The 24,045-nt window shown below is 46.0% G+C and overlaps 2 protein-coding genes across 4 annotated transcripts in view; one reads left to right on the top strand and one right to left on the bottom strand.

Annotated features, from left to right (window-relative positions):
* Positions 1 to 8,470: 8,470 nt before the first annotated feature.
* Positions 8,471 to 20,144, bottom strand: SIX4 (SIX homeobox 4). Its single transcript, XM_061464219.1, has 3 exons — positions 18,981 to 20,144; positions 16,821 to 17,509; positions 8,471 to 14,312 (listed from the first exon to the last, which is right to left on the bottom strand). The coding sequence occupies exons 1-3, from the start codon at positions 19,841 to 19,843 to the stop codon at positions 13,516 to 13,518; spliced, it is 2,349 nt and encodes a 782-aa protein (XP_061320203.1). The 5' UTR covers positions 19,844 to 20,144; the 3' UTR covers positions 8,471 to 13,515.
* Positions 20,145 to 20,682: 538 nt separating this feature from the next.
* Positions 20,683 to 24,045, top strand: part of MNAT1 (MNAT1 component of CDK activating kinase) — a 125,252-nt gene continuing 121,889 nt past the window's right edge. Inside the window, exon 1 of one of the 3 annotated variants that reach the window (XM_061464228.1) lies at positions 20,683 to 20,839. In XM_061464228.1, coding sequence (XP_061320212.1) covers positions 20,685 to 20,839 — 155 coding nt within the window. In that variant the 5' untranslated portion in view covers positions 20,683 to 20,684. The remainder of the gene's footprint in view (positions 20,840 to 24,045) is intronic. The other 2 variants (XM_061464229.1, XM_061464227.1) reach the window with 2 other exon arrangements.

Below are 24,045 nucleotides of genomic sequence, written 5' to 3'. Positions count from 1 at the left end.
GTGCAACCAGGTGTGAAGATCTTGCAGGAGGTCTGAACAGATTTGTTAGAAAGTGAATGTGAGCACAGCAGAATAAGTGCTATTAATAGGATTTACACAGATTAGTGAAATAATCTGTGCATTTCAGATTGGATTTCATATTATGGAAAAGAAAATTAAGCCACATGTCATGCAGACCTTTCAGGCAGTGATTTGTGAGTGTCGTCTATTTGCCAGCAGAAGTGACTGCTCAGACAAGTTATGGCAGCTCCATTAGTGAGTCAGTGACACCCACTGTGAACCCAGGCAGGGATAGTGTCTTGTGGGGTGCAGAGCTGTGCTGGCTGATTCAGGAGACAACAGAGGGAGCAGCATCACAGTCATTGCTTATGCAATGGCTCTTAAAATGCACTACTGGGTGGAAAACTGTCCAGGCTTGGCTGCATCACCACTGGTGCAAAGTGGTCCTCCCAGATCAGCTAAAATGAATAGGGAAGAGAGATGTGAAGAGGAAAGGCCCAAAAGTAATGCTTCTTCTCTAGACATGGCCTGGAGAGGAGCAGAACTCAGTAAGTGTTATTGAAGTGGGAAAGAAAAGGCCTCTTTAAAAGGGAAAGGGCAGAGTGTTATTGCTGTGCCCTGCTCGTGCTCCTCCTGGTGCCCTTGTGCAGGAGGTGGGAGGTAGGCAAGAACAGAGAGGTAAGAGGCATCAGCACAGCTTATGGAAGGACCAAGCACCCAGGCTAATTTTGAGATGTCATCTGTCTAAGGGTAAGTTTAATAGTAGCGATTTATTATGCATGTTACATATATATCACATGTCACACATTTAATACATTATATTAAATATATATTATATGCAATTTATATATATTATATATAGTGTGGGTATGTGTGTGTGTATATATATACACACACATAAAATACCTGCTCTATCAGTAGGGTCTAGCCTCAGTATTTCAGCTGTGCCATCCCACCTAGATGAATCTCAGCATGGATGAGAATTTCAGTACCTCTCACCACAGGGAAGGAAGTGCTGTTACTCCCATTGTATTGATGGGGAGATGGAAATCCAGGACTTCTGGTTCCCAGTGGTTCATGTCTGCTAATCTTGGAAGTTATTGTTCAAGTTGCCTCTGAGTCAGGCTTGAAAAATAAAGGATAACCAACCTTTCTCCTTGTGCTCCCTCTTACTTTGTAAAAATACAAGCTTTTGGAACATTTCAAACCCCATTATAGAATCATAGAATGGTTAGAGTTTGAAGGGACCTTAAGGATCATGTAGTTCCAAACTCCTGCCATAGGCAGAGACACCTTCCACTAGACCATGTTCCCTGTCCAGCCTGGCCTTGAACACTGCTAGGGATGGGGCAGCCACAGCTTCTCTGGGCAACCTGTGCCGGTGCCCACCACCCTCACAGGGAAGAACTTCTTCCTAGTATAGAATCTAAACCTACCCTCTGTCAGTTTAAAGCGATTTCCCCTTGTCCTATCCCTACATGCCCTTGTTAAAAGCCTCTCTCCAGCCATCTTGTTGGTCCCCTTTAGATATCGAAAGACTGTTCAAAGGTCTCCCTTGAGGCTTCTCCAGGCTAAACAAGCCCAACTCTCTCAGCCTGTCTTCATAGGCGGGGTGTTCCAGTGGAAAAATACCATTACCCTTTCAAATTACTGTTTTAGGCCAAAGCTTTAAAAGTCATAATGAGCTGAGCAGCCCAGATTTTTCTTCTTGCAGCATCTTGTTATGTTGTGCAAATAAAAATCTCAAAGTTGATTTGGTTTGCCTTGGAGAACAAGCACTTGGGAATTTTCTCGGATCAGGGTTGAAGTTGGCAGCTAATGGCACATGAAGGAGGTTTCTCTCCCTATTAGCCTGCCTCCTTTCCCGCAGCCCTTGAGGTTCATCTTGTCTTTGCCATCGGTGATAACTCAGGCAACAACCATTTGTTACAACAGGAGCCATTTGCTTATGATAATTATGGCTACACTGAAATGCAGGTTTGCAGGCAGATGGGTATTTACGTGTGGTGTTGAGCTGGGGCTTTGAGTAACCTGGCATGGGACTGCATGTGCTGCCAGTCTCAGTGGCAGCTGCCAGGCACCGTGTGCTCTGGAAATCCTGCCTGAGTTATACAGGAATGAATTTGCTTGAATTCCTTAAAAACAAAACTGGTCTTACAAGGGCTGATTTTAATAAATGCATTTGTATGCTATTTTGGGGGGTTTGTTTCGAAGCCAGTGAAATGTTCCCTTAAGTTATACAGAGGTTTCTTAAAAAAATAGCTACTACCTTTACTAATTAGACTCCAATAGCCTAGTAAATTAACCCAGAAGGGATTTACACACATAACACCCCTACGCAGGGAACAACATTAGCTTCTTGAAGGCTATTGCAGCCTTTCTCCTCCTCTTGCCCTTCTCCTCCTCTTGCCTATAAATGTAATAATGTTCCAGTTTAATTTTAAGTTTATGGAAATTTGGATCCAAAGGCAGCTTTGACAGATATCCTCTTGAATTTTTAGACTGTTTATTAATTTTATTTATGAACTGCTACCTTTTTGATACTTTGGTTTATTCTCTTGAAGTGTCTTGTTGCACACAGTGCTGTCAGACCCAAAGGTTCAGAGACCGTGAGACAACACCAGCTTTGAGATAAAATGCTTATATTCCATTAGATAAAGATGATATACCCATATTTATACGTATTCTGGTTTGCAGACCTTCAGCACCTCCAGATTAATTTCTGTTTTTCAAATACAGGAACTTAAGAATGAAGTTGAGCAGGAAGCTGTGGCTATACCCCCCATCCCTCACCTACTTCCCCTCTCTCACCAACTACCAAGTATCGCAAAGCTCATAAATTGTGAAAACTGGCAAATCAGAACATTGCTTAAATTTAAGACTGAGACTTGGGGCCACGAGATTTTAATCTTGTATTACCTGGAATATATCATTACTGACAGACTTGCTGGGATTTGGTTTCTACCAGCTATAAAGTGGGATTCTCAAATTATGTCATGACAGCCTAGTTGCCTTTGATAATATGATATGCCATTTGGAAAGGGGAGAACCATTAGATGTGACACAACTTGGCATCCATCAGCCTTTTGATGCTGTTCCATGCCCTGATGAACTGAGGAAATGTGATCTGGGCAAAGCCCCAGTAGGATGGGTGGGAAATTGTTCTGAAACAGTGATTATCTTGTGGTTCCAGCTCAAAATACCATGATATCTTCATCAAGGGCTTCTACTCAGCATGACAGTACTTTTTATTGCTGGACAGTATTTTCAGGAATAGCTCGGATGTTGGAAGAAGGTGTGCTTCTGAAATGCAGAAAATACACCAAGATAAGGAAAACTAGAAGACAAGCTGGTGATTCTGCCTGAGTTTTACAGGGTGGAGACTTGGGTCCTGAAACACAGGCTGTCCTGTCTGTAATGGAAGTAGAGCTTGCAAGGCAGGAGGCACTTCTTTCGCTGGACTTGGCTTCGGTAAAACCTAAGCAGGAGTGCTGTTTAGTTTTGGGTGGCTCCAGTATAGCCTTCCAGTCTTTGAGTCTCTGTTAGCAGCTGCTTATTTCACAGGGATATTAATTTATTATGGCTTTTAAAAAGACACTAAGATTTGAGAACAGTTAAGAAATTAACAAAAATAGGCTCTACACTGTACTTTAATTTGAGGGGTTAGTCCTCCACCCCATCATCAAATGACTTCCTTGCTCTTTGTGAGCATTGTTCACCTGAAGAAATCTTGCTTTTGTAACCCGAATTATAAAGACTCAGATTTTTGAAGGGGTCAGAAGGGGTTTACTGAGACTGCAGCTCTGATGCTGTGTGTAGGGAGTGCCAAACGTCCGCCTGGCACCTCTGTACCATGCCAGTAAATTGTCAGCGTTTCCCTGGCTGAGCCTGGGGAGGGCTGTCTGGCACGGCTTCATCTTTGTCCTGAGACCAGGCATCCTGCAGCACTGCTGGCTGGTGCAAGGCAACCATGCCCAGTATGGGCACTGGGTCCCGTGCTGCAGGAAGCACTTCCAGGCAAGCTGGGCTCTTCTTGATAAAGCGGTACCTGGAAATAGGTTGCTGCCAGCACCCGCTTCCAGGTACTCTTGGTTTTGGAAGTCCTGTGCTCCACCTTGCAGGGGTGCAGAAACAGCACAAACAATGTTTAGAAGCTCTTGGGAGAACGTTATTCCATTTCTGGGCAAAAGAAGGAGAAGGGCTATTGCAGCCTTCAGGAAGCGAATATCATTCCCTACATAGGGGTGTTACGTGTGTAAATCCCTCCACATGCAGATAATATCACACCCTTAGAGTGTGCAGCTTTCTTACTGATACTGCTCAAGCAGGTTTCTCCTCTAAGCGTGGCACTGATAGGGCAGTTAACCCCCGCTGCCCTTCTGCCACAAGCTCTGAGCAAGGGCACAGCATGCTCTTGCAGTTCAGCAGCAGGCCAGGAATCTGCACCTGTCCGGGGGTCTTCACCGTTGGCCTGGTTCACTCGCTGAGTTTTGGGACCTGGTTCTATTTAGGCTACGTGGAGACATAGCAGCCTTCCAATATCTGAAGGGGGCCTATAAGAATGCTGGAGAGGGACTCTTCATCGGGGACTGTAGAGATAGGATAATGGGTTCAAACTTAAACAGGAGAAGTTCAGGTTAGATATAAGGAAGAAGTTCTTTACTGTGAGGGTGGTGATGCACTGGAACAGGCTGCCCAAGGAAGTTGTGAATGCTCCATCCCTGGCAGCATTCAAGGCCAGGCAGGATGGAGTCTTGGGTGACATGGCTTACTGTGTGGTGTCCCTGCCCGTGGGAGGGAGGCTGGAACTAGATGATCTTAAGGTCCTTTCCAACCCTAACTATTCTGTAATTCTATATGTTGCCTGCAAGAGGAAGCAGAGGTTGTCTCTTCTGCAGCTCTACAGTGAGCCTCGAAAGAAAGAATTTCTTTTTTTTTCAACCTTAATCTGGTCAGTGCTTGCTTCCACCTGCATGCATACAGCACGCCAGACAATGTTTTTTAACACAGCCTATATATTTGTGTGGCATCGCAGATGTGCTTGGGCTGGTAATAGAAAGTGGTGCCTTTCAGAACTGCCTTCTGATAAATCTACATGCCCTCGTTTGCTTAGGCAGCAGTATATAGCAAAATCCCCAGCATCTTCCTAGGACATGGGTAGGCTCTTAGTTTGTCATTTGTTCTTGATTTGTTATTTTAAGACACCACTGGGTTAGGACATGCCAAGAGTATACGCACAGCTCAGGCTCTGGACTAACCCATCCTCACTTCCTGTGAATGTATCTCTGTCAGCTCCTTGTACTTTGTGGAAGGTGGATTGAACCTTTCTTGAATTGCCTTGATCTGGAAGTGTGTGGCTTTAGAGGCCTTCAGGGTCCATGTGGGCATCACCCTCATGGGGTGATTCAGGCAGGAATGGTTTCTTTGAAGCCTGAGTGTTTGCTGGCTCAGTGTTCCTGGTCCAGGGCCAGTCTAGTTATTGACAGGGGTTAGCTAGACGCTTAAGTGGCTATTGGTCCGCATCAGGTGGCTGTAGACCTAGTAAATAACTGAAAGAAGCAAACTCGGCTTTGGCATAAGCAACAAGTCCTCCTGCTGCTGCCAGAGGGCATTGCATCCGAGCCGGATTTGGCTCCAGGTGAGGCGGAGTGAGCGAGTGGGCAAAGCAACAGGGGGAGTCAGAGACCTGGCTTTGTCCTCTGCCTCTGCCACCACTGCCAGCACCCCCCTTCCGGGCAAACCACCTCTTCTCCCTGCGCTCTTCTCCCCTCCCAGCTCGGGTTACTTTTATTTCTGTGTACTGTAAGCTCCTCAGGGGATGGCCTGCATTTTACAGCTGCAAGCAGTATAAGGGATACCACTAACACTGAAATAATTGGCTGTCAGCTTGCAGAGTAGAAAAGAAAATGGTGCGGTGTAACATTCTGGAGTCCTTTTGGGTAATAAAAGATCTATTGCAAAGCACTTTGGCTGCAACAACAAAGCTTATTGATTAGCCCGACGTATTCCAAATTGGGTCTTTCTGCCCGAGAAGTAGCAGGATGAAGAATTAAAGTACTTACACAAGAGAATATTGTACATGAGTTATTGAGTAACTATCAGCTCTGCTCAAGAGCTGCTCAGTTCCTCTGGACTGCTTGCAACTTCTGAACATTTTATCTTTTTCCTTCAGCATTTGCAGGCGTGTGCCAGCTTCTGTAGCATATAAACTAGGTGCTATTTTTATTGAATCTGGCTTTAATGTAGTAGATTTTTCACACGTGTGTTGGCTTTTTATTGTTGGTCTCATTCCTGAGCTTTCTGGCACTTCTAAGTGCAAAGTCAGTTATGCACACATTGTTTGGCAGATGAACTCCTATTTCTGGGAATCATTTTCCTTCTAAAATGTACTTTTACATTAAAAATGTGATCTGTATCCATAACTGAGATATAATGGCCTAAGACTCCAGCCGAAAGATTTCTGCAGCCAGAGATCACCACAACAGGGGATGTAGCCCTGCAAGGAGACCTCTGCTTTCCAAGCTGTGAGTATTTCTGTTAAGATCTTGTTTTACTGACTCAACCTCTGCCTCTTGGAACTGAAAAATTCCCTTCTGATCTGGCACTGGGAAAATCCAGCCAGAAACAGACAATAAAAACTTCAGTCTTCCAACACTGTCTCCCTTCCCAGCTCATCTCCCTGCTAGATCAGTCTCACGGAGCCTCTCTACTACCAGCTTTATCCCAGCTACTGCTGTGGCAGCCCCTGGTCCTCTCTCCAGCATCCCCAGACCCTGTGTGGAAGGCAGCGGGGTGGCGAGCTGGCTGACCACTCTTCCAAAGGTGCTGTTCCCTTTTTCGCCATCTGCACACAAGCCGTCAGAGAAGAAGTAACCGTGGCTGTGTGTGGTTTTCTCGCCCAGTGTGACCTGGAACACATCTGCAAAGCTCTCCAAAGTAGCAGGAATGTGCTCCGTTAGGACATGATTCATCCTGCATACCGCATGGGTGGCTGCTCAGGGAGAATTTTGACATTTGCATACACTGAGACTTTCCACTTCTCGGTTGCCCTCAAACCCCTGCACTTTGTCTGGTGGAGCACACAGGGCTGCACAGGAACCCCCATCCTGGAGGGGATCTCTTCCAGCTGGAGCTGACCCAGCAGGGGCAGTTCTCCCCCTGGCTGCATCATGGGGCAGAAATGAGAGAAGCAGCTGCTTATAGACAGATTGAAGGATGGCTTTAGATCTTCAGCCCCTGCTGCAAGCAAAGCCAGGACAGAGCTGCCATTCAGAGGTTGACTGGGAATTTGGTATCTGCAGGGCAAGAAAATATCAGTCCTACTGCTGGGGCAGAACCAAAGCGTTGCAAAGGGAAGCGCTATGAACAGGACTGAGTCATGAGTGCTGCTTCTGGGAAGGAAAAGGAGTTGGGCAACGAGGCAACTGTCTCTCTCTACCTTAGGGCTGCTCCCGCTTAACTGGATTTACCTTGGCAGCTGCAGAGTGCGAGCTGGGTCAACCCCAGGCAAGAGGTGAGCGATGTTCCCAGGGCTGGGGGCTGCTTCCTGCACTTTGCCACCCAGACTGCTGTCAGCAGTGCTGCATGGAGGCACTGGAACGCGGCTGCGTTAACTGGGAAAGATGGAGGAATGGTGAATAATGGTATGGAAAGGTAATGTGATTAAAAATATAACTGGCATATACAACTGGATCTGACTATTTTAAAAAATTGATCTCAGAGACCTGATCTTGCTTATAACCTAAATACAATTTAAGGGGTGAAAGGGTGGCATGTGCAGGCTGTTAAGTATCTCTACTGTAAATGTACAGTACATATGTACAGGTTCATGTGCTTGAACTTGTTGTTACTCACTTTGGCACCAAAACAGTAACTAGGCAATCCTAGTACTTGGAGCACAGATCTGAAGTAATGTAGTAATGTGTTTAAATCCTTTAATATTGAGGGAACATAAAACTTCAGGCTGTTTTCAAAAGGCTGTCAAAACCAAGTCTGATACCAAATGCAATGTTTTAAAGAAATTTTTCAAACAACACAAATCCAGGAGATAGGAATTTATCTACCCCAGAAGAACCCTGATATAGAAAGTATCCCAATGCCATGGAAGCCATGAGTAAATATTGACTCGTCCTAACTAGTAGGTGGAAACATATTTCAATAGTATCTATCTAATTATGGTATAAATTTGGTTTAGGACACAGATTTAACAGCTAGGTTTGATACAAAATATAAGATTCTTGTTTTTTAATTTAGTATTTTAGAAGCAAAGTTAGGCTTTGCCAAAACCCACTCAACAGAAAATCTCATTCCAGCTTAAGTAGGCTTTTGACCAACTTCCTGGTGAGCAGATATTTCTAGTGGCCTTCACATTCACGATGAGTTGTTAAAAACCACCTCTACCTCAGACTGATTTTCTAATACCCAATTCAAAACCCCCACATTGTAGGCAAACAGAAATATTTACACAAGGTGTGTATAAATATAAAGTTTATTCAGTATAGTGTTTAGAAAAATAAGTTCACATCATCTCAGAATACAAATAAAACACTTAATTGTCCAGGCACAAACCCCTATTACAGTACAACAAACATACATACTTTAGATCTCTTTGGTTGGGTAATTAAGCACAGATATGTTTGATGACACACTCTGGGGTGGCATCACCTAAAAGCAGTAAAGTCTTCTGATTATTCCCTCCTCTAATGCGTACATTCCGCTTAAATTTTATATTTGTTGTAAGGCACAATAAACCCATATCACAAAAATAACTGGTTAGTTCTGGACAAACAGTACATGCAGCAGAAGAACAAACATCCTCTGAATGTGAATCCTGAAAGTCAGAAGATTCACCCTTCCTTGAGTTCAGAAATTTAAGAAGCTACTTTTAAACTATATGAAACATACAAGTAAGGTATAAAATATCCTTCAAGACAATAACTGCTAGGAGATACAGGAAGACTTAGGTCTCCTTGCTTGCAAAATGCCATTACCTTTGCTTCTAGAGTTATAAAATTACTATTCTTTATGAGGTGCTTCTCGCTCACAAGCACTCATGCCCTGAAGTCCTGCACACATATTTCATATGAAAATGGAGGGATGCACCTTGCTGATTGTTCATCTGCCCTTGCTAAGATGCACAGGCACTGGTTCCTGTGCACACTGGCCAAATTCTGCCCTGCTTTATTTAACTTAAAACAGTTATTGAGGTGAATTTGCAGGATTTGAAGAATTTGTCCATTATTGTTATTAATCTGGGACTGACAGTAATAACAATAAAGATGGTTCCAGCCTTATTTTTGGGTGAAGTAGCTTTCTGAATGCATCTTCCTGAATCCACAGGTAGGGTAAAGCAGTAAATGAAAGAGGTATATTGCTTTCATAGACCACGATCATTCAGTTATAACTGAGTGTCAGCTCTGTGCACTGGTTCATACTGCCACCATATACTGGGTCAAATCCATCCCTGATCCAACCCCAGTGAAATGAACGGACCATATTTTCAGCTGGTGTGAAAGAACATTAAAGTCAAAGGAACTGTGCTAGTTTAGCGAGCTGAGCACTTAGCCAATAGCTGTCTGTGATTTATGTGGCTGAAATGTCCTTTTAGGTAAGACCACAGGAATAACGCTGCAAATAGTCCAGAAAGAGCGCCTAATTTATTTCTGTCTCCCTGCAAAACTCTGGGTGAAACAGAGGCAGCTTTAATTAGTAGTAAAGAGCAAAGGGTTTTCTAACACCATGTTTTGTAGCATTTGCTTAAACTTTCAGCATTTTTTTCAAAGCTGAATCTGGGACCAGGGAAGTAGTAGAAATTGGCAATGTTTCCTGTAAGATTTCCAGTGGACTTACAAATTGCAAACATATATAAAGCTGAAATGATTCTTTATTCTCGTTTGTAACAGAGAGGGAGGGAGTTAAGGGAAGAGAAGGAACACATATGCCAGATAGACATACCTTCCATTTAAATGACAGAATGTGTTAATAAGGACTGTCTGAGGAGCTTGGACACTCACTGCCATTTATGTGTGTGGGTGATGAGCATCCATACCCCCTAAACACCACGTAAAATCCTCAGTTTGGGGATCAGTGGAGCAATGCCTTATTTACAGCAGCCAAAGATCCAGCCCCAGATGCTTTTAGAGGCTTTGTGTACTGTCTATTTGGAGCAGTTAGCCTGCTTGCTTGAGGGCCACATAATAAAAACTGACCCTTATTTTACAGTAGGAGTAAAACTACTATTTAAATATCTATTTTAAAAACACTGTACCGTGCAATGAGTCTTTATAGTGTGCATATGTACCTGCAGAAAACATGAGGTTATAACTACCTTAATCTGGAGGGAATGACACTTATTTTCACTGGGAGAAAGAAAAAGTAAAACTTAATAATAAGTTACTTGGTATCTGGAAGACTAGAATAGAATAATCTTACTCTGCCCCAAACCACAGCTTTTATGTACATCCTCCACTCCCACTGAAGAGTGGGAAGTCTCCTATTAGAAGTACCAAACACTCCAAAATGTGCATCACTGTAACAACATACACAGTTTTCAAGTCAACTGTACTGCAAAGCCATGGAATTCAGAGACTCAGTAACACAACAAATGCAAAGGAGGAAAAAAAAATAATAAAAGTAACAGGTACTGGCAGAACACCACAGTCGTTTCAGTTATGTGACCAGATCACATTAACAACTGATTGCTCTGAAATACTCTCTAGCTTGCCTCCAAATATAGTCTGAGCTTCACAGACCAAACATTAAGCCAGAAACAAGCCCTTCAGAGCCATGCATATGCTCTCCATTAACATGACAATGATACATGGTCCTTCCAATTTTCCAAACAGTTGTACAAATTCACGCAAAGCAGCTACTGTTATTGTCATCATCATCACCTTAGTTTTATGTGTGCAGAAGAGGTGGGAAGCAGATTGCTCATGCTGGAACCCAGCAAACAGATAAACAAGCAGAGCAGAGAGGAGAACTCTGGCCTATCTGGGTCCCTGCTCCCGTGGAGATCCCCTGAATGTCAAGGGAAGTAGTGCCAGGGGAAAATACAGCTCCACGTTCTGCTTGTGATAATCTCCACTTTAAAGCACTTGCCTTAAACACTCTTTTTGCTTGGGAGCAGGTGGGGACAGCCAACTGCTAAAGGGCTGTTTCTGTTTGCAGAGCATCAGTGACTCAGTACAGCTGCACAGTGCACCCCTTGAACACTTGCTCTTCCCCTCCCCTGTACTTTTCCCTGCAGCCCTTGGTTCTGGCTTGCAGCATGGACTCCAGTGCTTACCAACAGAGCTCAGACTCAAGGTTCCACAGAACACCTTGCACGCTGCATTCAATATAGTGCAAAACAATAGTGAGGATACCTATGCCATGCTCATGGTGCACAGAAAAAAAACATTCCTCAAAGGCTTTCCACAGAACCAGTTAACAACCAAGACAGAAACAGACTGGGATGTGCTACCTATTCTTTTTCCTTGCAGTTTTTTTTTTTGTCCTTTACAGTGATCTTTTTTTTGTCCTGAGCCTGATTCAGAACCCACAGAAGCTTATGAAAACATTTTCCATTGCCTTCCAAAAACTTCAGGCCCCTGACAAAGATGAATACATGCTTTAGTTACCGTATATATTCACATTAGAATAAAAAATAATAAAACAAACCCACAAAGATTAACAGCATGTCATTTTCATACATCTGCATTCTTATTATTATTTTAAAGCTTAAGGATTGCTTTTCCATGCTACAAGAACTCCTCTGGAGGAAAGGTAAGATCTGTTCGACCTGCCCACAGCCTGCCTGCTTCTGTGTCCCCAGCGAAGCACAAAGATGTGAAAGGAGAGGAGACCCATCACCAGCCAAGCTGAGACCACGGCTGCTCCCACGAGCCCTTTGAGCAGCTGCAGTTCCCACCATCAGCCCCCACACTGCTTCTTCTGGAAGATTACATGAATGCTCACTTGAGTGCACTCCTGGATGGAGGCCTGCTTGCCTGAAGAGCAGCTGAAGCCCTCCCACATGGGCTTTTTTGGCCAATGGGTCCATGTAGACATGGGGTTCCCCTCCCTGGCCTACCCATCCAATGTTTCCTGCTCAGCTGCCTGAGGCTGGAGCCAAGACCTCTCCCTTGGCAGGATGGCTCTGCCCACGGTGCCTCTCTGGACTCCTCCTGCCCTGTTGACGTGGTGCAGAAGGACCTATCTTTGGCTCTCTGCACTGCTAGCAAATGTCACCCACGATGACTGAAAGACTTAAAACTCTTCTTACTCATGCAAGCAGGGGCACTGAAGTCAGCGGGTCTACTTGCAGAAGTAAGGCATCATGATTTGGCCCTGAGGACGGATATTTGCAAGTCAGCATTTTTATTCCTCCTGCCACTGTGCTTTAGTAACAAAGATAAGGCCACTAGGAAGAAAGGCACATGGAATTCTGTAAAAAATACACAAAAAGGTTCAACTAATTTGCAAATGACTAACAAAACAAACAAAAAACCCCTGAACACAAAGACAGAGGGAACAGAGAAAGGGGCCTCCTGGGTTTGTGAGACTGGGAGTTCATTTTCTAGTGTCAGTGTAATTAACATTTTACTTTTACAGTCTATTGCTTGAAAAACTACAAAAAGTAAAACCTTGTCAGAAATAACTATGCTTACTTCCTGCTCAAACAATAAAAATAAATTAAACAGCCAGAAAACATTTACCTTTTCAATGCATTGTGTCTAAATTGAAAGGGAACATAAACCATAAATAAAATCCATTGTACTAATTTTAAAAAAAGTCTCCTTTATAAGAACTGAAACAATATTTACATTCATACTGGAAAGAAGGCTTCTGAGTTGCATAATTAGAGTTTCAAATGCTGTTTTTTCTGGTGCACTGATGAAACACTAGCTGTAGCACTTACAAACCTGTAAATGTTTGATGCAAGATTTTTGGTTTGAACGCAAGTCTGCTAGGAAAAAGCAAACACACCAGTAACAATACTATTGATGATTTTGTTTCACTTCTTAACCTCAAACAACATAAAAGCCGGTAAGGTATCGTCTTAGAGTTCCTTAGAAATTTCTCAATGCCCATGAACTAGAAGTAAACAGCAAAAATGACTGCATTATTTCTACCTTTTTGGAGCGAGATTTGTGTTTTCTATCTAATGTCAGGAGTGTATACTTACTGTTGAGAGTATGTTGTACTATGGAGAGTTTAGTTAAATTATCAGGGTAGTATCTTGTAGTCAAACCTGTACCCATTCATTCAGTACTTTCTCTGGCATTTTCTTTCTCCATTAATCTGCTTAAAAGAGAACACTGCATGCAAACCAAGTGCAGCAACCTAATTCCATCACTGGAGATTCCTCTGTACATTGATGCAGATCACTTAAGTGTTCCTGTTTTCTTTAAATGAAAAAAACCCAACCACCAAACAACAAAAAAAAAACAACAAAAAAGAACCCCACCTGGTGTTCGTTAGGGCCTCAACAGGAGACTTATCCATTAAAGATAGAAAGCAGGGGGAAAAATGTTACAAGTCTTGCATATCTTCATCCATCTGAACTGTTTGCAGTTTGGCAAGTTCTTTTTTGTCCGTTTCCAGTTCTTCACAAACTGTGTCAACGATGTTACTCATAACATATTTGGATTTTGAATCCAGCATCATTAAATTGCCAGTTGACTTACTCTCAGCATTAGGTAAGAAATTCTCTTTGACATCAGGTACGGCTTGCAGAACTAACCTGTGCTCTCTGACAAAATCTTGATGTACCTGTGCAGAGGGGTGGCTGACACGGTCTCCACTTGTAGAAACTATTTCTCCAATCGTGGGCTGTGCTGTAGAAATGGACAACAAATCTTGACTGGTAATGAGGGAACAGTTCTGAAGGGTTGCATAGTTAGTGTTGCTGATAGATATCACTGTAGAGGTACTGGTCACGGGTGATGACATGGACTGGCTCTCCGAGATACCAGAGTTCAGTTCTGCAGCATTTAAAAGAGTAGGTGGTGTGAGGGAAAAATTATGTGAAGGTGTTACATTCACTAATGAGGAGGCCAGGGACTGGAGTCCCCCGCTGGATATATTTTCAGAAGACATGTTTACATTTAGTTGCGTGCTCTGACTGACTGGCATCAACTGAGAAAACACAAGGCTTCTTTCCAGTCCTTCTTGCTTGACAGAGCCTACTGCCTGGCCTGAATTGGGAACTGTATAAACGACTGCGCTTGGAGTGAGGGGACTGAAGAAAACTTTTCCTTGCTGCACTGTTGAAGATTCAGTCGTAAAAGTTCCCCCATCAGATGTGCTGGGACTTACTGAAACATTACCTAGAAGAAGGGAAGCAAAAGAAAGGAAAACACAGATTATAGTTTGCAGACAGTTGTGAAGACATTTTGTTAAGACATTCTGGTCTTTTTTTATGCTTGCAGGACATACATACGCTATTATACCATGCAGCACAGAATCGTGTTGTTTGTAAAAGGTGAGAGAAAATCTGGTACAAATAAATAAAAACTGTTAATAGAAACTGATTTTAGAAAGAAATTAAAAAAAAAAAAAGAGAAAGGGTTCTGGTATATTAGCTATCTTTCAGGCTGTCATTAAGGGGCAAACAGTCCTCAGCCATGTGACTAAAATGAACGTGCTTTGGCCTTCACTAGTTGCCACCACTCAATTTCTATCTAAAAATAGAAGCATGAAAGGCTATTAAAGATAGCTCAGTGACAGACTACAGCTTGTGTGGGAACTTGAGGCACATCATGTGAAATCCACTATTGCTGGGCAGAACCTACCTGAGCCAACCTGTAGGGAAAACAACAAAACCCAGTGACTTCTATCCAGCTAACGAGGCAGTCCATCAAGCACTCGGAGGTATTGCCTTTCATCTCACTTTATCACTTATTTCTAAAAGCCTAACCCTATCACATCCATCACACTGTGTAAAAATCACAGAGCAACTACCTACCCTTTTTGAAAGCCACAGCACTGCCTGTGTGATGCTCTAGCTAGCCAAAGCAAGAAGAGGTGGCCAGAGATGACCCGGAGTTGGTTTTACTGGACATGCCACCTAAGTTGCCATTATAATAATTCCAAAAAATAAGATACGCTGGCTCTTGGCACTGGGTCGCAGTTCAAACATCTTCCCCTCACAAAAGCAGTTTAATCATAATTTTAAGAAGCTACAGTTGAAGACACCTGAAGTTTTTAGAACAGTACTGAAGATAAATTTCTTCCCTGGGAAATATTTTAGCTCCTTATTAATTTATGGTAATCAATGATGACATTTTGGAAGATATGACTTGTGTAAAACAGAGCAGAAGTGAGGCAATTTGAAGTTACCTGGTGATACCATTTATTGTACACTTAAAATACCCTGCAGCACGCTGCAGTTGGACTAAACAGCCAGCTATCCGTCCATCTCATATTAAGAAAACCAAAAAGAAATCAAAGCAGCAAATATGGGTCTTGACTTTTCTCTGCACTAGACTAGATTCATGGTGGATCATTCTCCAGTGGGTATTGGTTATTTTCAACAGTGGGGAAAATATTCAGAGAGGCTCTTACTATGAATCTTATGACTTTCAAACACAATAGTTCCCCAGTATTTAAGGGGCAGAACTTACTTTCTCACCTTTGCTGGCTGTCAGTTTATGCCTTGGAGCATGTGGATTAAATGGGTTCTCAGACTAAATGTCTTCTTTTTTCCATCTTGGTTAACTATGTACCAGTAACTTCCAGTGACCATGTGTGTCACATTGTAGGATCTAATAATTGTGCATCCATTTAAAATGTGTTTGTATACCTTTAGTGTTCCTTCCCATATCACAGCAAGAATCACTGGCTCTCTATACACATTTAATTCAAATAAGCTAATGTGAGCACAGTTTCATTTTCATTATAGTACTCACAGCTCCTGAAAGTAGAGAGATTCATAGAAGTTTAATCATTTTCATAACCAAAGATATTGAGTAATGAAGCTGTTTGGTTGTGCTTTATAACCTGCTTCAAAACAAGGATCCGAGAACAAGGCTTGTGCTCCCTGGGATTCTTCCTGGCTGGCTGCAAGTTTCAGTCTATGATATGTTAAGACAAACTCTAAAGCAAACTTGGGGAGGAGCCTGCACACTTGGCACATGAACCTGCGATGACTTATTTCCCTTGGACTGAATGCAGTTCTATCCAAATACCCTCACATTTCGTATCTACGAGCTATTGCTTATTTCTATTGTTTCCCTGCAGTTTAATCTTTCTTAATTAGAGGACAGAAAATGTACCAACATAACTGTTTGGTCATATTGTGTCTACAGTCATTGAAAATTTGCTTTTATGAAATGCTTTGGTTAAAAGAAAAAAACAAAAAAAAACACAACAAAAACAAAACAACAAAACAAACCAAAAAGCCAAAACAACTACCAGAAGAACAATGATGGTAACAATTTCCAGCTGCTGCAATTTTCATTCTTGTGAGCCTTCTCATTAAAAGAAATCAGTGGCAAATGGGAAATATTTTGAATTACTGAAATGTGTAAAATTTACAGATATTTGTGAAGACCGGTATCACAGACTTCTGAGAACGGCACGAGATGAAAGGGGTGTAAATTACCAGACCTCCTTCTCTGCTCTTCCAAGAGGAGCTCAGCCTCATGTCACAGTCTGCTCTGAGCATAACCCACTATAAAGGAAGCCAAAAGGTATCTTTTGATGTACTGTGTGTAGCCATGGTTGAGATTCAATCCTAGTACCTTGGAGGAAGTGTACCACAGCTTCTAAAATGCTAAGTGTGCCTGATTCCAACTTGTTCTCATACCTTTTACTGTAAGAGACAAAACTTTTACCTTGTGAAGCTGCCACAGAAACAGGAGGCAGCTGCAGAGAAGAAAAACCAATGCTTCCGTTCAGCAGCTGGCCATTTGTTCCTGAATTGGGGATCTGGACAATGCCATACTGGTTTATTTGGACAGGAGCAGTAAAAGTAACAACAGAGCCTCCATCTTCTGAAGCAGCAGTTTGTACGCTTTCCCTTTTCACCTCTGAGCTTGGTATCAATCCTGGGAATGAGACTGGGATGTTGCTGGGGCTGAAGGTGGCTGCTGTGGCATTGGGGACTGAAGCTTGAAGGAGTTTGAAGTCCTTAACATCCTCTGATGAAGATGACAGTATATCAGTAATGGATACCCCGTTGCTCACGACACTTGATGTGTTTTTTGGCGAATTTAAGGTAACAGTCTGTGAAGCTCCCACGCTGAGTCCATTGAGAATGACACCATTGGGTCCCTGAAGAAAAGAGCTACCATTGAGAAAGACGGGAGAGGTACTGGCAGGCACGAGGTTTCCATTCAACAAGACACCAGATGAGCTCAAGGCTATTTTAGTGTTTCCAAGCTGCTGCATGTAGACGGGCTCCATGTGGCCAGGAAGGCTGAGGCTGGTAACGCCATCAGATGAGCTGGAGAGTGGATGGGGAGATAAATCCTCCTGCCCCTTACTGGATTCATCTTCTGTGCTAGGGTTGCCATCTGACTCACTATGGGAAAAGATGGAGAGATGACATTGTATTACCACGGCGTGCCAGCAAGCTCTGCAGCAAGGAGGGCTCCTTGCTTTGATATAGTTTGTGAGAGTTTTCCCAAAGAGGTTTTTTTTTGTTTTGCCTTTGCAAGGCACTTTTAAATGAGTTTCAAGTCAAGGGGAAGGTTTCTTAGAAAAGGGCAAACCAAACTTTCGCTTAAGAGAAACTTTACAGCCTGGGTTAACTCTAACCCTAAATCTCTCCCTCCTTCCCTGCCCCCATCCGATCCGGGCAACCGAAGGGGGCTGCCTCGGGCCTCCCTCCACCGGCCCCGCGTGCCCACACGTGTGAGAAGGGCCGCAGCCATTTGGTAAATCCCCGGGAGGTGAGAGAAAGCAGGCCGGGAAGCGCCGCCCGACCCCCAGACCCCGCCACCCCAGCCCGGCCGCCTCGAGCTGAGCAGGGGGCTGGTGGGCGGCCTTTACGCCGTTCCCCGCGGGCCGCCCCGGCCCCGCCAAGCCCCTCCGCCCGGAGCTGCGCCGGGTTGATGTTTTCTGACTGGTCCTCCCTCCACTGCATTTTTCGGTCGCTCCCTCCCCCTCGGCGCTCGGCCTTTGAAGTGTCCCGCGGAGAGGGGGCCGCGGCGGCACAATCGCGCCCTTGGTTGAGAAATGCCTTGGGGCCCTGCGCCGCTTTTCCCCCTCCTTTCCCCTCTTCTCCCTTCCTCCCCCCCTCCCTTCCCGTCCCTACCCCGGGAGGAAGGAGGGGGGCGGGAGCGGGGAGGTCACCTCCACCTGCCTGCCTCCCGGCGCCGAGCCCCCGCCGCGGCCCCTCCGGCAGCGGGGAGGGACACACGAGGGGGAGCGCGGATCCCTGGGCGCGGGCGGAGCGGGGCCGGGTAGGGGAGGCTCTCCCGCCCCACGAGGAGCGAACGGCTGCGGGGCTGGAGAGACAGGCCTGCGGCGAGCCGAGCTCGGCAGAGCCGCCGCTGAGGCCCGGCGCGCCCGGCCCCGCTCCCCCGCTGAAACCCGAGCCCGGCCCGCTCCCGAGTCAGGTTTCAAAACAGAGCGAGCGGCGGGACCCCACACCCCCGCGCGTCCTGCGCCCGCGTCAATGATTAACTCTGTCAGGCGCGACAATTAAATAAAAACAAGGAGTGGGGGGACACAAACACTCCCCCCTTCCGTCCCTTCCCCGGAGCCAGACCGCGCCGCCGGTGTCCGCGGGCTCCCGGGCCGGGGGGAAGGAATGAGCAGCGGGGCTGTGAAGGGGGCGGCGGGGCCGGGAAGTTTCCCCGCGCTGTCTCGGCGCGGCTCGCGTGCCTGCGTGCCCGGGCCGGGTGGGTGTGTGGGAGCGAGGGAGCGGGGAGGAGGAAGGAGGGGAGGACGAGGCGCACTGAAGGTAAGCGCCATGTTTGCAAGGGAAGAAAGAGCCGGGAGAGGGAAGGCAGGCGGGAGAGGGGGCGGGGAGGAAAGTTTGCCCTCACCTTTTGGACTGGGTCTCGGAAGGGTTGCGGTCCCGCTGCCTGCGGTTCTTGAACCAGTTGCTGACCTGGGTGAGGGACAGCCCAGTGATCTTGGCCAGGTTGCGCTTCTCGGCCGGCGAGGGGTACCGGTTCTGCTTATAGAGCTCCTTCAGCGCGTTGCGGGACTTCTCCTTGAAGCAGTAGACGGTCTCCTCGCCGTCCCAAATCGTCCTAGGCAGAGGGTATTTCCTCCGCAGCCTGTACTTGTCCACCGCCCCCAGGGGTCTGCCCCGGGCTCGCTCCGCCTCGGTGTAGCGAGCCTTGTACCAGAGCTCCTGAAGGAGCGGGTGGTTGGAGGAGTCGAAGTTGTGGCTCTCCAGGATGCTGTAGAGCTCGGCGTAGATGCCCTGGTGGAAAGCCACCAGCGCCCGGGCTTTCATTAGGCTCTCGTTGCCACGTAGCAGATCGCTCGGGGGCAAAGACCATAAGAACCTGGCCAGGCGGTCCAGGTTCCCACCTTGCTGCAGTGCTTCACAGACGCAGGCGACGTGGTCCGGGGAGAAAGCCAGGGGGGTCTGCGAGGAGGAGGAAGAAGAAGAAGAAGAAGAGGGAGAGGAGGCAGCGTGGTGATTCCTGGCCAGGAGTTCCGTATGGAGCAGTACCTGGTCTGCGGTTCCCTCCTCCGTGGCGGCGGCTGAGCCCGTGTGCTCCATAGGGAACGGGGCCGCGGCGGGAGGGGGCGGCGGCGGCGGTGCCGAGTTGAGGGCTCCAGCCGCGGCCCCGTCGGGGGACACCTTGCTGGCTTCAGAGAGGATTTCCATCACATTTTCCTGCTTGATCTCCACCGCGCTCGTGATCTCGTCCGTGGGGGAGGCAGAAGACATACTTCGGTTTGGTTTTTTTTCTTTCTCTTTTTTTTTTTCTTTCCCCCGTCCCCTTCTCCCCCCTTCCTATCTCTCTGTAAAGTCCACTCCTCCTCCTGCTCTCGGCCGGCTCTAGCCGATCAGGTTTCCTCCCGGCCACGCAGTAACCATTAAAGATAGCTGCTATAGCAAAGTAGTATAAACAGGCTCCTCTCCGCAGCTCCCCCCAACGTGACTCCCAGCCCCGCTGCAATACTATATGGCACCGCAGCCTGCTGGCCCGGCCGCGCCCGCCCATTGGCTGCGCCGCGCCGGGGGGGCGGGGGGTTCTCGCGTCTCCAGGGCAACCGTCAATCAAACGGCCCCGCTCCGCTCCTCTGCCCCCTCCCCACCTCCACCTGGAGAGCGGAGTCCCGCTGCAGGGACGCCCCGCGGGCGAAGGGAGGCGGGCGGTGGCCATAGGTCCCCTCACCTGAGCCGCCCAGCCTCGTGTGTGGAGAGTCCAAACTCGCAGGGGCAAGGCAGTGGTTACCCGGGGTGACGGACGGCACCTCGGCCTCCTGTTGATTATTCATTATGGGGGAGGGCCCCCCCCCCCGGTTACAGCCGGAGCTCTCGGGACAGAACAGACTGCTCCTCCTCCCCAACGCCAGGCAGGTGCTGCCCGGTGCAGCTCGTACCTGCTTGGCCCAGCCACCCCGGGCCGCCGGCTGGCTCTGCCTGGCGGTGGTCGTGGCCGGGAGGGGTGCGGAGCGGGGCGGGGCGGGCCGAGCACCACGGCAGGCGGAACGAGCGGGGCGGCGGGCTGTGCCGGCGGGCCCCTTTGGCAGAGGCACGGCAAGGCGGAAGGCGGAAGGCCCGGATGGAGGCAGCGGGAGGGGAGCCGGGGGGGAGGCAGAGGGAGGTGGCTGCAGCCATGGCCATGGATATGGATGACCTGGGCTGCCCGCGGTGTAAGACCACCAAGTACCGCAACCCCTCCTTGAAGCTGATGGTGAACGTCTGCGGACACACGCTGTGAGTGGGGCCGCCGTCCAGTCCTGGGGGGACCGGAGAGAAACGGCCGTGGTGAGGGAAGAGGGGAAAGGCTTCCCGGCCTGGGCACGGCGGTGGTGCCGGGCGGCGGGGCCTGGGGGAACGGCCGCTCCCCGGGCCGGTCTGGGGGTGGGGGTGACCCCAGCCCAACGGGGCGATTGTGCGGCGGCCCGGGCCCCTGGTTGCTTCTCCATGGGGGAGCGCCGTGGCCAGCGGCTGGTCTTCGGGCCGGGGGCCGGATCGCGATGTGGGTGGGTCTAAAGCGTTGTTTTCGGCTGCATCTCGAGTGAAATGCCAGGGAGGAGGGCAACACATACTACTCGGCTCCTGTCCCGAAGGCGTGTGGGGTTCGGGCTATGAAATGGGAAACGTAGAGAAAAATATTTTTCTCATCAACGTAAAAACTTCTTGTTTGTATCTAATACAGTGTTTGGGTAATTAAGGAGGAAGAAAAAAGAAGGTTTTTGTTTGTTCGTTTTTCTGGCATGTGAATTCTCCTGATGAGTTATGCTTTGTCTGAAGGTTTGATGCTGGTTTACATGTTTGGAAAATCCCCCTGTAAACCTGTGCTGATGGTGCTGTTTACTCATTCGGTTTTTGTTTTGGGTTTTTTTTTTTTTTCAATGAGAGTCATAACTTTCATTTCTCTTTCCCCCAAAATGAACACTTAGATAATTCCCACCACAGACTGTAGCTGATGTAAGTCACAAATAGTTTGAACTCTCACTTTCACATCTGGACATTTTTCTTAGTTGGTGTGGAAGTTTTAAAGGATCTACTCTTGTTTCTAGATACGTGCAGTAGAAGACTCCTACTGCAGTAGCTGCTTATATTTTTAAACTACACATGAATTACACACAAAAGATGCACCCTGAAAACTTTATTGAAGTTGACATAAGTGTTGCAAGTGAACTGGATTGCAACAAAGGATTTATGCAGTTTTCTTAGAAAAAAGCGTTAGTTTTCATTTGGTCATGTTCTCTACAGCCACACAAGCACTTCTGCTTCCATGAGTGAAGATGTGTGGGAGAGTCCGGATGGTTTCCTGGTAGTGGTGGTGTAGGAGAGGGCAGCGTCAGGAGAGCTCCTTTGGTGACAGTGATGCTGGCTGCATGGAAGAGCAGCTTCAGCTGGAGTTCAGAAGCTTTTAGACAAGGCTGTGCAGCTTTAAAATGATGCCTTTATCTTGTATTCCAGTGAAGATCAAAGGGGTAGTGGTCTTGATGATCTTCTGCTTTCAAGCTCCTCTAGAGCCACTTCCAGCAGAGGACAGCATGTGTCAGTTTGCTCTCCTGCTTTGGTTCTAAGTGTTTGTTTTTTTTTTTTTTTTCGTAGCTGAGCTTTACTTGAGAAAATTAATCATGTTTTGTGCTGTACTGGGTCCAGCTGCTGACACAATATTTGGGGTTGATATCTTTGTCTTGGTTTCCTTGTGTCTTCTCAGCTGCACGAAGACTGTCTCTGCTTGCCCCAGCTCTTGTTGTTTTAACTTCTGTATTTGGCAAATGTTTTATCCAACACCAAATTGAGTCTGGATCTATGTAGCCCTGGGTTGAGGCAGCTAGTGTCTCTGCAGGATGCTTGCTGGGAAACAGCTACCAGATTGACAGGCCCACCCAGATTGACCTTACCTGGACACAGCAAGGTCTTCTTAGTCCCTCCTTTACCTTCCCAGCAAAGGGTGTCTGTGCAGCTGAGCATCACTGCTTTATGGCATACGTGTATGGGTAAAGCTGAAGTCACTGTGTAAGTAGGATCACTGGATTTCTTTGGTTTTGTTGTGAACTCCATCTTGATGCAGTTCTAGTTGGTCACTTTTACTCTGTAATATCCTTGCAATATCTCCTTTAAGGTTGTGGTTTTATTATTGCTTCCATATGATTTTACAGGCCCTTCATGCTGGAAGTAATTTATTTGTAGTGGTCAGTAAATTCTCGTAATAAATAATCTGGAAGGTGGAAGCTCAGATGAGGCACCTGTGAATGAAGTATGAGGGGAAAAGTGGAGGTAATTGACATTTGTTCTTTCATAAATTCACCGTGTTTCAGGTGTAAGGAAGGAATATTTAACTAGTTCTCAAAACAAAAGAGCTAACATGAGTTTCTGATGGAGATTTACCCTTCCTAGGCAACCTATTTGAGTAATTTGCTGTTCTTGCCAGTAAAAATCCTAATTTCTAATCTAAATTTATTTTGTTAATTTAAGCATTTAGGAATTCTAACGTGTTTTATACACCTTGTGAACTCTTTATTACATGTTTTCTGCAGGAATGTGTCACATGTTTTGGGGGCTTTCTCTTTGGTGTTTTCAACACTTAAGAAATCCTTTCAGTCTCTTGAGTGATTTTTATTTCTTTTTTTTTTACATTTGTGGGCTGTTCTCATTGATTTTCTTGAGTTTTTTCCACTTGGTTTGCATTTTTCTGGAGCACTGGAACTGGACAGAGTGCTCTGAATCATGAGTACAAGAGGCAGAGTCAAAATTATTTAATATGCTTTTCATATGATATCTGCATTTCATACGTCTCAATAGGACAATGAGTCTTTAAGGATTTTTTGATTTTTTTTTTTTTTTTTTTGCCTGTGTGATATGTGACTTATGTTTAGCATAAACACCAGATTCTTTAGCACTTTGCTGCTCAGTATATTTCTGGGCAGAACAGTGTTTATGTTTGTCTTCACTGTGCTGTTACACGGCTGATTATTCTTACTGTTTTGCTCTGTCAAGCTACATACTGCTTCAGGTGACTTTTGCACTTGCTTCAAATCGCTTTGGATTTTAAGTCCTTCCATCCAAGTGGTTGTAACTGTTCCAGATTATTCTCTGCTAACTGAAGAAAAAGACTTATCTGTGCTGATATTTTCCAATGGATAATTTGTGGACAAGATGTTTTCTGAGAGATTTTTGAAGTTATTGCTTGCGGCTATAAGAAATCAAACTGAGGAAGAGCAAAATACGGAGTTGCTTGCAGTAAATGGCCTCCCCTTTCCCCGCACCCCTCCCCCAAGTTACTTTTTATAATAGTGGGGAATTCTAAAAGGTTATAGCCATGTGGATGGCCGTGCTACCTATTTTCTCTCTTGACTGAAAAAAGAGCTAAGTTTTCTCAAGGTTTGGGTTTCTACTCATCTCTCAGTACTTCAGTATGTACTGTATTTGTTTAGATTACATGACTATCAATTTAAGAC

The sequence above is a fragment of the Pezoporus flaviventris genome, unplaced genomic scaffold (assembly GCF_033815535.1).
Source record: "Pezoporus flaviventris isolate CSIRO_AGI_PZ_B2104156 unplaced genomic scaffold, CSIRO_AGI_Pfla_v1 ptg000036l, whole genome shotgun sequence".
Taxonomy (NCBI): domain Eukaryota; kingdom Metazoa; phylum Chordata; class Aves; order Psittaciformes; family Psittacidae; genus Pezoporus; species Pezoporus flaviventris.
Note: the sequence above shows the minus strand (reverse complement) of the source record. Positions and strands in the feature narration are given on the sequence as shown.

Bases quoted from the DNA above. Each gene is read 5' to 3' on its own strand.
- SIX4 (XM_061464219.1), bottom strand. From the start codon at position 19,843: ATGTCTTCTGCCTCCCCCACGGACGAGATCACGAGCGCGGTGGAGATC. The intron at 17,510-18,980 runs GTGAGGGCAAAC...CTTTTCCCATAG, and splicing joins TCCGAGACCCAGTCCAAAAG to TGAGTCAGATGGCAACCCTA. The intron at 14,313-16,820 runs GTAAAAGTTTTG...CCCTTCTTCTAG, and splicing joins TTCTGTGGCAGCTTCACAAG to GTAATGTTTCAGTAAGTCCC.